Source organism: Elgaria multicarinata, chromosome 6, assembly GCF_023053635.1.
Source record: "Elgaria multicarinata webbii isolate HBS135686 ecotype San Diego chromosome 6, rElgMul1.1.pri, whole genome shotgun sequence".
Lineage (NCBI taxonomy): Eukaryota > Metazoa > Chordata > Lepidosauria > Squamata > Anguidae > Elgaria > Elgaria multicarinata.
In genome coordinates, this window is record NC_086176.1 from 99762851 (window position 1) to 99775434 (window position 12584).

The following is a 12584-nucleotide window of genomic DNA, read 5'->3' on the forward strand; positions in this document are numbered from 1 at the left end:
CCTAACTTCTCCTTATTTCAGATATATATTTTAAACTGCAAACCATTTAGAGCAGGGGGCTGCTTATTTTATCCACTTAATGACCCAGTTTGCATATAATGGCAAATTATAGGTTAATTAATTTTGCCAGGCGTGAGTGGGAGTGAGAGAGCACACTGTCTCCAGCACACTCATCACTCCCACTTTCATTTTACAATCTATGATCACCTCAATCGCAGGTTGTTCTCATGATGTCCAACCTGGGCACTATGGGTTGTTTAGCGGTTAAACAACCCAGAAGTAACCTACAATTTTTTTTAATTAACTCTGGCACTTGCTCCAGTTCATACCTGACAAATCTCCCATTACATGTGACCTAGCTCATCTTCTCTGCAGTGCCAGGTAAATATTAGTCAGGACCCAGATAGGTGCATGAACACATATTCTCCACTCTCCACCATTACAGAGTTTTATAAATAATGCCCACTTATAAATTGCTTCCTTTTTACTCAGTTTTTTTTTCTTAAGGGGTGGGGCGAGCATTATAAGAAGCCATTCACCCTGAGAAGTTTATGAAAAGCTACTTTTTATCCATTGTACTCCCAGTACAAGGAGTTCCCAGGATACGTTTGTTTCAATATTGTTTAATGAGCCATATATGAGTCTTGTAACTAAGTCTTTCCCTGTACTGACTGACCCTCTGCTAGGTGACTTGGCAGAGATGTGTTTTTCTCTAGAAGTTACCATACAATACCAGCATACCACAGGGCAGCCTACTAAAGTCATACAGTACTACCCTTCTCTCATTATACTTACGGCATGTATGATGCATAATGTATACGTATCAAAAAGGATATTAAAACAATGGACAAGGGAAACATCTAGACTTGGAAAGGAGACAGAACACTTAAAGTCTGTCTCAGCTCTTAGTTGTTCTAAGGTATTCAAACTGTCAAATAGCATATTTGGCTTCTACCTCACTGTGCTACATCTGACAGTGATTTACTGTAGAAACTGAACAGCTGTTTATTTGGTTACTCAATGAAGGCTATGGCATGCTAGGAATGTGTACTCCTGTTTGGGTTTGGTCTTTCATTTAATCTCAGCTGTCTGCATTGAAAAGACCTACCTTGGCCTCATCTGCATAAACTGATCCTTACTTGTCTGGTAAGATTGACAGGGAAGTCACCACAAACATATAATCAAAAACAGTGTGTTACCACTATCAAAATGAGAAATCACCACTCTACTTACTTTCAAAAGCTTCTTCACTTTCATTGTCTTCATCAGAACTGATTTCAGCATATTTTGGTTTTTCATTTACTGTGCTACGCTTACGTTTGTTCATTTTCACTCGTTCACAAAGAGGCATGGTGGATTCAATTTCTGCTAGTAGTTCTGGAGGTAATTCCTTTAACACTGACTGATCTATGCTACCTATCAATGAAGAGTAAACTGTATGTGAATATAAATCTAAACACAATACATCAATATCTGCGAGTTAATGCTAATTAATATTTTGGGGGGGCTTTTCATTCTGTTTCCCATGGCAGCTTACAAATACAAAAAGCTCCAGCAACACACATCATTCTCCATAAAAATACTTTATGCTTACTCTAAAATACAAAATGTTCACTAAAATATAAAAACCACCAAGAGCTCACCTTTACAAAACAAATGAACGAAACATAAAATGTTTTTGAATCACCTTCTTCACTCAAAAAAGGCCTACTTTAGTAGACTCTTAATAAGCACAATGCAAAGCATTATCTTTGCAATCACACATTATTCATTTCACACTGGCATACACAAATAGGTTATGTGTGTCAGCAGGTGAAGGCAACTTTCAAGTCATTTTCCGGTTTACAGATGTTAGTTACGTTGACAAGATTCATATTCACTGTATAAAGTAGAAAGAGCAACCTTACATGTGCAGATAAGTGAACAATACTGCACAAACATTCACAAAATTAAATAAATGATAAAAGAGCAAATAAGATTAGCATTTTAATATATTCACAATAGCAATTATCTCTAGAGGGATGTCACCACACAGAAAAAAATGATTGAAACTTTCTGCACTCTACACTCTTCTACTGTTGTATTTATCCATAGTGAGGTGCAACTCAACACTATGCAAACAAAGGGCTTTTCCCACAGATATGAGAAATATCTCCAACAGTGCAAGCTTCAAACAGTGGAAGGAATGCACTTGTGTAACAGAACACATCAGTGAAGTGATATACTCTTACCTATCTAGAGCAAGGCAACAGATTTTTACACAAGCATCTCTTCTTCCACCATGACCAACTGATGCATATATCCACTCTTAATTGTTCAACGACTAAAAACGTTGAATACATCTGTCATAAGATTGATTTGTATTCTCAAATTTAAGACTTATATAAGATTGAGAGTCTCAAATTTAAGACTTATATAAGATTTAAATAAACTTGATTTAAGTTTAATACAGAATACTAATTCTAAAGATCAGTTACTATTGCCTCAAATTCATCTGTAAAAGGATTAGCATTTTTCTAAGTGATTTTGAGAAAAAGAAATAAAGTGAAATAATTCTAATGCTAGTCTGCTCCTCTGTAGAAAAGACATCACCACTTCTCAACTCAACATAGATTAACATTATTATCAGATTGGCATTCTACATCTAGCAATTTTTTGCACAAATCCACAACACAAAAAACATTGATACTTTATACAGTCACATTTTTGAAATCTTAAATTAGAATAAAATTACATGTTCATGTGTCACACTTGTCATACCATGCATTTAAAAGGATGTTAATCACTGAGAAAAGTTCACTAAGCTCACAAATGAGAAAATGTGTTACATAGTAGTGGTTTCAAAACCAAGTTAAAAACAGAAATGTAATAAAAATTGCAGAAGTTAATCTAGGTTTATATGGCTAGTCAGCTGCTTATTAGAGATCCACAGTTTTTAAAAATAATGTTCAGTTTCTTGATTGCCGATATATACATTTAAACTGGTAGAGTTAGTTGTTCATGAGAGGCCCTTTTTCACATGTTCCAGCCATGTGATATGTATGGCAGGTGGCTACAAGAGAAAGGGCTTCTCAGCAGTAGCATCCAGGTTACGGAATACCCCTTCCCAGAGAGCCCCATCAGGTGCTTACTCTAATGTCTTTTTGGCACCAAAGATCTTTTATTTTGCTTTAGCTCTTAACATTGTTTTAGCTCTGATTATTTATTTTAATTATCCACTGCTGTGCTTTGATCTTATCTGGTGGTGTTTTAATATTGTATTGTATTTTTATTGCTTTTGCACTGCATTGTTGCATTTTAACTTGTTTTTATACTGTAAGCAACCCAAGAACGTTGTTAGAAGATGGCATATAAATGGAAGTAAACAAACAAACAAAATAATCATATCTGCATGAAACAAATTGATCTCCAACCAAGATTAAATTTATTTAAAGTAAGATTAATTGCCCGATCTCTATGCTATACTTGAGACAAAGATCTATATGGAAATTGTGCAGGACTCTTAGGCCTAATCTATACCAAGCAGGATATTGCACTATGAAAGTGGTATTAAAGTAGTATTTAAGAGGCAGGAACCACACCAAGCAGGATATAGCACTATGAAGGAGGTACATGGTATGTGTCAATGGGACACATTGTTAGTGCATTTCAATACCGCTATAAAGCAGTAGTGTGGCTCCTGCCTTTTATATACTGCTTTAATACCACTTTCATAGTGCAATATCCTGCTTGGTGTAGGTTAGGCCTTCCAAATCTAGTTATTCTAAACACAGCAAACATTACCGGGTTTTTAGGTCAAAGACAATATGGATTCAGTATGCAGCCGCCTCACTTTTTATTCAACAAGCAGCATATAGTCCCAGGAAGCAGAGATCAAAAATATTGCTCCTGTCCCAGCCACCAAGCTGCCCAATCTCCTTGCACTCCACTCTCCTTTCTCCTTTCCCACGATGATAAGTGAGAGAATACAGCAGAACTGGGGCAGGACTCAACGGCACCGTGTTGTAAATGGTGGGTTGAAAGTCCTCACCAGAATATTAGGCACTCTCCCACTACTGCAGCCTTGAATTAAGTTTTTTAAAAAATGTACGAGCCAAGAGTAATATTTGCTAGTCTGCCGAAATCAGGAGTAGGCGGAATTAAGCAGCAGCAACACATGTGACATCAAAGTTGCTTAACAAACATTTAAAATAATTTTATTTTAAATGTGTAAAAAAGTAACATCATTGCTGAAATAGGTTCTGCTTGATATACAAAACATTATTTTACATTTATCTGGTCCTCTATTAATATTTTCAAAGTTTCAAGTAAGCAAAATATAATCAAATCCTCTTGCACTGTGCTGTTTGCTAGCATGGCTTAAAAATATTCCTAGATGGGATTTGAAGATTCACATAACTAGTTCAATGCTCCCAAAGGTTGTTTTTAACTTAAATTTCTTGAACAGCAGTCACACCAATAATGCATGGCAAAATGCTTTGGAAACTCAGGGAGGTTAAAGGCTGTTTGTGCTATACCATGGGGGTCTGCCATTCAAAGAAGAACCAAATATACTAGTGGATGAGTGCAAACTCTATAGCTAAACAGATCTGTGGATTCTGGCCTCAGTCTACAGTGACATAAAACTTTCATAAAGATAGCACTAACTTAGTTTAAGAATAGTATCAACAAGGTAGCTGCTATTCATAAAAAAGAATTGTTCTCTCACAACAACCCATATCAAAAATGTAGTCTGATAATGATTTCAACCACACATGGTGACAATGTATGAATGAAGTACATCTATCTTTCATATCCATCTTATACGATATAAACAAGAAGTAACAGGTTTTGGCTTCCTTTAGTATACCACTAAATTTTACATTGCCATGATCCTGCCCCTCCTCTGACTGTCATCTCTCGCATCATGTTGAGCTTCAGAGATGTTTGGAGCACTAGGAAGGGCGATAGCACAATGGTAAAGCACATGTTCAAAATGTCCTAGATTCAATTCCTGGCATCTCCAGGTAGGTCTAGGAAATTCTCATACCTGAAACCCTGGAGAGCTGCTGACAACCAGTGTAGGTAATACTGAGTCAGAAAGACAAATGGTCTGACATGGTATAAGGTAGTTCCCCATTTTCCCCAAGGATAAGTTTCAGGCTCAGGAAAAGAGCTAGGGCTTGACTCAATTGACAAAGCTAGAAGCAACACTCACTTGCACATTACACATTATAATATAGAAAACACATTGCAATAGAAGACTGACATTTGTATCAAACGGTATCAAATTCTAAAAACAGTAAAAACAATGGAACTGCTAACAACTTTATACTGCTTATCTCCAGCACGCATTGAGAAAGCGACCCTATAATTATTATAATTATTATTTCCTGAAACCTGGATACAGGCAGCTTGTTGACTGCATACCTGGAATTTTCATATTGTTGTAATGAAGTTGGTTCCATTATGCCAAGCCTCAAGTCATAGGCCATGTTCTCACAAAACAATAAACTAGATTTCTAGAAGATACTGTCTTACCATTTATGAGCACAGGAGGAGTCAAGATTGAGCACATGCATGCTGACTAATCTTGACCCCTCCTGCCAGTGATCTTACCAAGAGAAAAAAAAACCTTAGAATTTTGACTGAACCAGATTCCTGGTTTGTCACTTCCCTAACAATCCAGAGTCTGAAGCCTACGATTTTTCTTACTGATGACTTCCTGGTTACTATAGTCACTGCAATTGGTAGGAGGACCAAAGCTAGAATGATTGGATAGCATCTAACACTGCACCTAGTCAGGATTCTAAAGAACTCTGGTTTATTGTTTTGTGTGAATGCAGCCACAGGTGTGTTTTTTGGGTAATATTCTGAGAAATGCAATAATTCACCAAAGGTGAAAGCTAGGACCCCTGAGAATTAAAAGCCCAATTTATCACATCATAAACTAGGTTACACATATAAGCTGCAATAAAAACCGAACTGTTTCTATAGGATGCAAAATCAACTTCTATAGTATCTATTGTAACTTACTCTTTTTCTGATAAGCTGAACAAATACAGTATAATACAGATGAGCTAATAAGTCTGCAATCAAGGTTTCAAAATAAACAAAACAGTTTTCCCTTTTAATATTTACAGTCAAACATTCCAGGATACTAAATGTAATGGATAAAAACTTGGGAGTCTTACCTTTGTTTGATTTGGATGACTTGTTCTTGTTAGGTTTGAAACAAGAGCTCCTAGATTTGTCTTCTCTATCCTTAATAAATTTTTGTACATCATCCAAAGAAAGCTTCTGCAGAACAACAACTGGTTTAGCTCCTTTATTTAGATCCTCCACAAGCCCAATCTTCTCAACTTTGTTCTTCAGTTCACTCTTAATTTCCGATTTCCTTGCTTCGTGCATAACATTGCCATCTTTATCGCGTTTGATTTTTGGAATGATAAAGTGTTTCAAAGCCCCAGATCTGCCCCCCAACAAATAACTAGGAAAATCAGCTTTACTGTCGGTGTGTGCTTTATTACTATCCATTTTGCTTTTATTACCATCTGTCCTTCGTTCATCTTTACTGTTGTGTGATTTAAAACCTGGTCTATCCTGTCTTAATTTACCAATATCGCTTTTACTTTCTTGTTTAACACGAGGGCTGTCAGGTCTTGATCTCTGATCCCCAGAAGACAGCCTATCCCGGGACTCACCAGACTCATGCCGGTGTTTTCTTTCTAGTTTATCAGCTTTTGAGTTATCTGATTTAATGCTATGCTTAGATTCATGCTCGCCCTTACTTGAAGACCTCAAATACTCAGGTCTTCTGAGCTTTGATGAATCTCCTCTATATCTCTCTGATTCACCCCTGTCCTCAGATTTTTGTTTAAGGTTATCATGATCACGCCTTAGAGAGTCAGAAACTGAACGTCCATCAGGCCTCTGTTTTAGTGAATCAGGCCTTTCAGATTTCACCCTGGAAGGATCAGATTTTATGTCCATTTTATATTTAGATAGATCAGGCTTCTTCTCTGATGAAGATTTACCAGAATCCCGCCTGTTTTCATGCCTGTGTTTGGGAGTCTCTGGCCTGCCTTCATTCTTCTGCTTTGGGGTTTCTGGTCTGCCTTCATTTTTCTGTTTTGGAGTATCTGGCCTCACTTCATTTTTCTGTTTTGGAGTCTCAGGTCTTTGCCTTATTTCCTGTTTGCCATTATTCTGCTTGCCCTCATTTTGTTTCACATCCAACTGCTTACTCTCATGTTTGCTTTCATGTTTAATTTCTGTCTGTTTGCTTTCACTGTGTTTCGTTTCTATCCTTTTGCTCTCATTTTGTTGCATTTCTGCTTGTTTGTTCTCATTGTGTTGCGTTTCCACCTTTAAACTTTCAGAATCTGACTTTTTCCTAGGAGTTTCTGGATAGATTTCAGATTTTAGTTTAAGTACTCCAATAACATCTTCTTGAGGAACAAAAACAGAACCATCATTACACTGCTTTATCTCTTCAGACTTTTTGATGATGTCCAAGTCCTGAGTAACAGTTGCCTGAGAGTCTGCGCGTCCTGCTTGCTGTAGATCGATACTAACCATCAAGGCTGGCCTTGACCCATTTCCCGCAGAACCTGTCTCCTGAGAAGCTGGTTTATTTCCTCCAGTAGCACCTCCAGCCTCCTGTGGATAGGAATCTTGTTTTCGTTTCTTTAAAGGTTTATCTGCAGATCAAAGAAAGAATAAGTTAAAAGTGCTCATCATATTAATGACCATATGAAAACACATGAAAATTATATGCATTTTAGTATGTTCACAGATTATTTATTTATTTATTTATTGCATTTTTATACTGCCCAATAGCCGAAGCTCCCTGGGCGGTTCACAAAAACTAAAACCATTCAAAGTATAAAACAAACAGTATAAAAACATGATATAAAATAAAATTACAAACCAAACTTGGACTGCTATACGGATAAAGTATAAAAATTGCTTCAACTTCATATGGAATGTACTAGGTTTTGTGTGAACCATTTACAGATCCGTGAAAAGAAGCAAGAATTCAATTTCTCCAACATTCATTGAACATTTATTATTTGAGGAATAAATACGATAATAAATCATTCCTTCTAAACACACTTGAGATGAAATTGTGCCTTTACAAACTCCTGACTTTGTAGCATTTCCCAACCTTTACAGGTCTGCGTACCAAAAATTCTATTTTAGTCAAGGCAATACACAGTAAAATCTTTTCATTTCTTGATATGCAACATGCATTTCAAACTGATAGATGAGCAAGGGGGGGGGAAGCAGGGGTTGGGGCAAAACCTGCCCCCACAATATACAAAGGACAAGAAGTGCCCCTTACATGTGAGTAAATTCACTTTATATAAACAATGCATATGAACTGAGCATGCCTAGCCAAGGCAAACCTAGGAAGACAGTGAAGAAGTGACTTGAGAATACCCACAATTGTCAGATGGATCCCCACCAATTTGGTGACAAAACCCCTCGAAGACCCTAAACTGGCAGGTGATAAGGTGCAAAACATTTGTGTTGCTGATCAGGCCAAGGATTCATCTAGTCTAGTCTTCTATTTCCAAGGTATTCAGATCACTGTTAGGGACTGGGGGTGGAAGAAATCCATGCAATTCATTATGAAAAACTCAGCACATGTGACTGAAAGAAGACGGGAGTGTAGATTCTATCTACTCCAAGTGGGGATGCCCTCTTGAGGTTGTAGCATTTGCCTGAAGTTCAATTTGACTGGGTTTTCTATTATTTATTTCTGCATAATACAAACTGGTATTTATCTGTGTAACTGTTCTCCTCGGTTTGAGTGTGTGTGTGTGTGTTGTTGCTGTTGTTTGTTGAAGATGAAGGATTTTGTATTTTATTGGTTGTACCCTGTGTTGAAGTTATGTTATAATGAAAAACAGGCAATACATTTCATAAATATATTTATAAAAAAGAAGAAATGAGACCCATCTAATAACCCCCAGCCAAAATTCAAACCTTTACAAAACCTTTACAAAATTCAAACCAACCAGTTACTTTAGCTATTCAAATATTGTTCAGGCAAGAGGGGAATTTTGGAGAATTCCAACACCATTGTAAGAGATTGTACAGGCTTTAGAAATGCAGAAGTACTAGAGAGGACCACTAGTTCGGGATCTCACAATTCCCCTGTACATCCACACTGTGATTAACCTTGGTTTCCACAAATCAGTTTGAGCATGTGAGAGAGAAACCTGATTTCAAGTTAGAAACATTCTCTGTGTGTTATCTGAATAAACAAAACCTACTCATATTGATTCATGATCAGTAAATATCCTATTAGCTCAAGAAGGAAAACAGTCCGTCGTCGTAAACCTTGTATAGATTAGCATATATCCTTGTTATTTTGCCTACCTGGTATGCATTAATTTGTAACCCAAAATGTGAAAGTGGTAGTTTAAATATAATAAGCTACCTACAGTAGTTTAGTATCAGAATTCCATGGTGATAGCCCATCAGAAGAGAACTTCAATTGTAGCAAACTAGTAAAACACACTTTAGTACAAACATCATCAGTATCCATCCTAAATAAAAATTAAATTAAGTAAAGTTTAGTAATTTAGTAAGAGAAGGTAGAATGCCATATTTCAAAAGTATAACTAAATCCTTCTGATTAGAAGAAAATCAGAGAGTGATACCAGTAGAAGGAAACAGATAACATCTAACAATTATCTCTGAACTCTGAAAGGTGTTACCAGATTCTTAAGACTTTTCATTGGATCAAATATCAAACTGCTGATTCACATCACACATAATCCAGGGAAGCTTAATTTAGAGGTGGCAAAAGGAACAACACAGACTATACTATAACACAGACAAAAGTAACATATTTTATTTTGTTCACTTCGGTATGCATTAAGAGAATTTCTCATGTGTGGAATTCTGGATAATTTTTGAACATGCAGCAGAATCTGGCAATTACTGCAGAAGCCTGAAATTCATAGTCTTAAAAAGACAGGACATGATTCAAAAGAATGATTCAAGTCCTTGCTCTGTGAAAGGGTATAGTACGGAGGCCTCAGATGCACACACTCTGAGGACCAGATTCTCCACAATCTCTTGAACAGTTTGCATTACAACTGAACTGTGTATACAACTTCTCCTAATGTTTAAGTTAGAGTTAGATTTCTGCAGGGAATTATCTCACCACAGAATTGCAGACATGGCTTAACCAGTGATGGATACTAACAGTACACTTTCATCCAGTCATGTAACTGTTACTGTTAATGCATCCAAAAATGGTATTGGGCATTTATGCATACTGACTCATGATCTTTGACCTCCTATAACCTCAATCTTCTGCTGGTGTTATATTGTCTAGCCAGTGACCCCAAAATATATCCAAGTAGCTTTCACGTATGTGTGTGTGTGTGTGTGTGTGTGTATACATAAACACTTTACATTTGGTTTGCTAAATTTCTTTCCAGCTCTCAGTTTCAGATCATCATGAATTCAGCCTATCTTCTGAAGAAGTATAAGCCCTCCTATTTTGTATTACTCTTAGATTTGATATACTGTCCACTTGGTGACCCAAATTAATGAAGATACTGAATAGCAATTGAAGCTGTTTTGACTCATGCAGAATGCTGAAGAATGGTCCGATTTGTTGTTATATTATGGACATAAACTTTCAATAAACAGCATACCAATCCTATAGTAGTGACTTGTAATAAATATTTCCCAAGCTATCTTGCAAGGACATCATCCGGTTAGGTGAAAAGTTTATTATGATCCAGATAAAGAACAATTCAGTTGTAATGAGCTATTAAACATGTTACATTCAATTAAATCAATGAAGTAATTAGGTCTAGAAAGATTTGTTCTAAATAAAGCCATGCTGACTGCTAAGCTTTCTTTGAGAAAAAAAAATAAGCCATGTAAAAAGCATTTGCCATGCAAATAATGCATTTCCCTTCATTCCAATATTACTGATTAACAAGCAATTAAGATTTTAGAAGACCATTTGACAATACTTTACATTCCATCAATAAGATTAAAATGCACTACACACTGGCCTGGTTCAGATGTCACAGGAAGCCAGAATTGCTGAGAATTTTGGCTTACTGGGAACAAGCAAAAATGTGGGTGCGTATTGCTCAATCATACCTGTTGGGACTCCTCCTGCCAGTGGGAGCAGGCTAAACATACCAGGAAAGCCAGGAAACCTCCATACATGGTTCGTTAGCTGTTATATCCAAACCAGGATCTCTGACATTACTTTCCTGGCAAGCCAGAATCATAAGCTCAAACAAACTTTGGCTGATGATTCAGGCTTGATAGGAGAGCAACAAGCCAGAGAGCCTGCTATGGACATAACAGTAAACAAACCGCAGATGGGATTTTTGTAAACCACCCAGAGAGATTCGGCTATGGGGCAGTATATAAATAAATTAATAATAATATCTTTCATTTGTTTAACCACTCCCGCTGGCAGGAGGAGCCAATCAAGAGTGACTGAGCAGTGTCTAGCAGCATATTTAATGCTTTATGTGTGTATGTTCTGTGTTTTAGAATTTAAAATTTTGTATACTCATTTTTATCTTAATTTTAGAATTTCTATAAACGGCCCAGAGAGCCCTGGCTATGGGGCGGTATATAAGTGTAATAAATAAATAAATAAATATATTTGCTCGTTCCTAGTAAGCAAGAATTGCTAAGAATTCTGTGTTTCTAAAAATATTAAATTATAAGCTGAACCAGCCATAAGGATATTTAAATCAAGAGCATTACAAAGCATGTCACTTTGGTAGATTTAACAGAGAACAAATGAACGTTAACTTTGTACACAGTGAAATTTTGCCACTGAACACTGGACTACAACTGTGTCACACAAAACTGAACTGAAATTCCTTCTTCCTTTAAGAAAGCTTCAGAACTGGCATCACCTTCTCTGTTCTGGAGTTAAAATAGGTTCCAGCTATGGCAACAGTTTTCCATCATTGTCACTGTAGCTGCACTACAGCAGTGATGGAACCAAATTTCATGGTCACTGAGGCAAGATGTTCTCAGTGCTTCATTCAAATGTGAGAGGTGCCTGAATCTCTCCCCCGATTTCTGCCCTTCCCATAGAGTCATTTATTTCACAGCTTCCCAATCCCACTGTTATGGGAGGTATTCCTTTTACTATAGCAATGAGACAGACACCTGAGACCTTTCCCACTAATATAGCAGTTCCGGGGCATATGCATATTGTACTCATTGCCCAGCACCAGGTCTGCTACTCTTAATGACAGTAGTAGTAGGAAACACTACTTATGATTCTATTAGAATGTAAGCCTATGTGGCAGCGTTTTGCTATTTTATTGTTTTACTTTGTACAGCACCATGTACACTGATGGTGCTATATAAATAAATAATAATAACTCAGTTGTTGCTTCCTTGGACAAGTCAGCTCAATTGTTCCTTCTGGTCATGGACCAAAGCTAGCCACTAAACCCCAACAAGGAGAAACAGCAAGCAGCTGCAGCCCATTATCTCCCTTCTTGGCAAAATCCCCACCATGAGATTGGGGCAGAGAGCGGCTAATGTTGCTCCTCCTTGCCATGAATCTGGAGGCTCCAAGGTTGATT

The 12584-nt window shown here is 37.0% G+C and overlaps 1 protein-coding gene across 4 annotated transcripts in view; it reads right to left on the reverse strand.

The window, feature by feature from the left end:
- The window catches only part of NIPBL (NIPBL cohesin loading factor), a 151681-nt gene that overhangs the window by 51001 nt on the left and 88096 nt on the right, over positions 1-12584 (reverse strand). For all 4 annotated transcript variants that reach the window (XM_063128144.1, XM_063128143.1, XM_063128146.1 and 1 more), the window contains 2 exons: positions 6174-7682; positions 1234-1416 (listed from right to left, as the gene is read on the reverse strand). In XM_063128144.1, the coding sequence (XP_062984214.1) occupies positions 1234-1416; positions 6174-7682 (1692 nt within the window). The remainder of the gene's footprint in view (positions 1-1233; positions 1417-6173; positions 7683-12584) is intronic.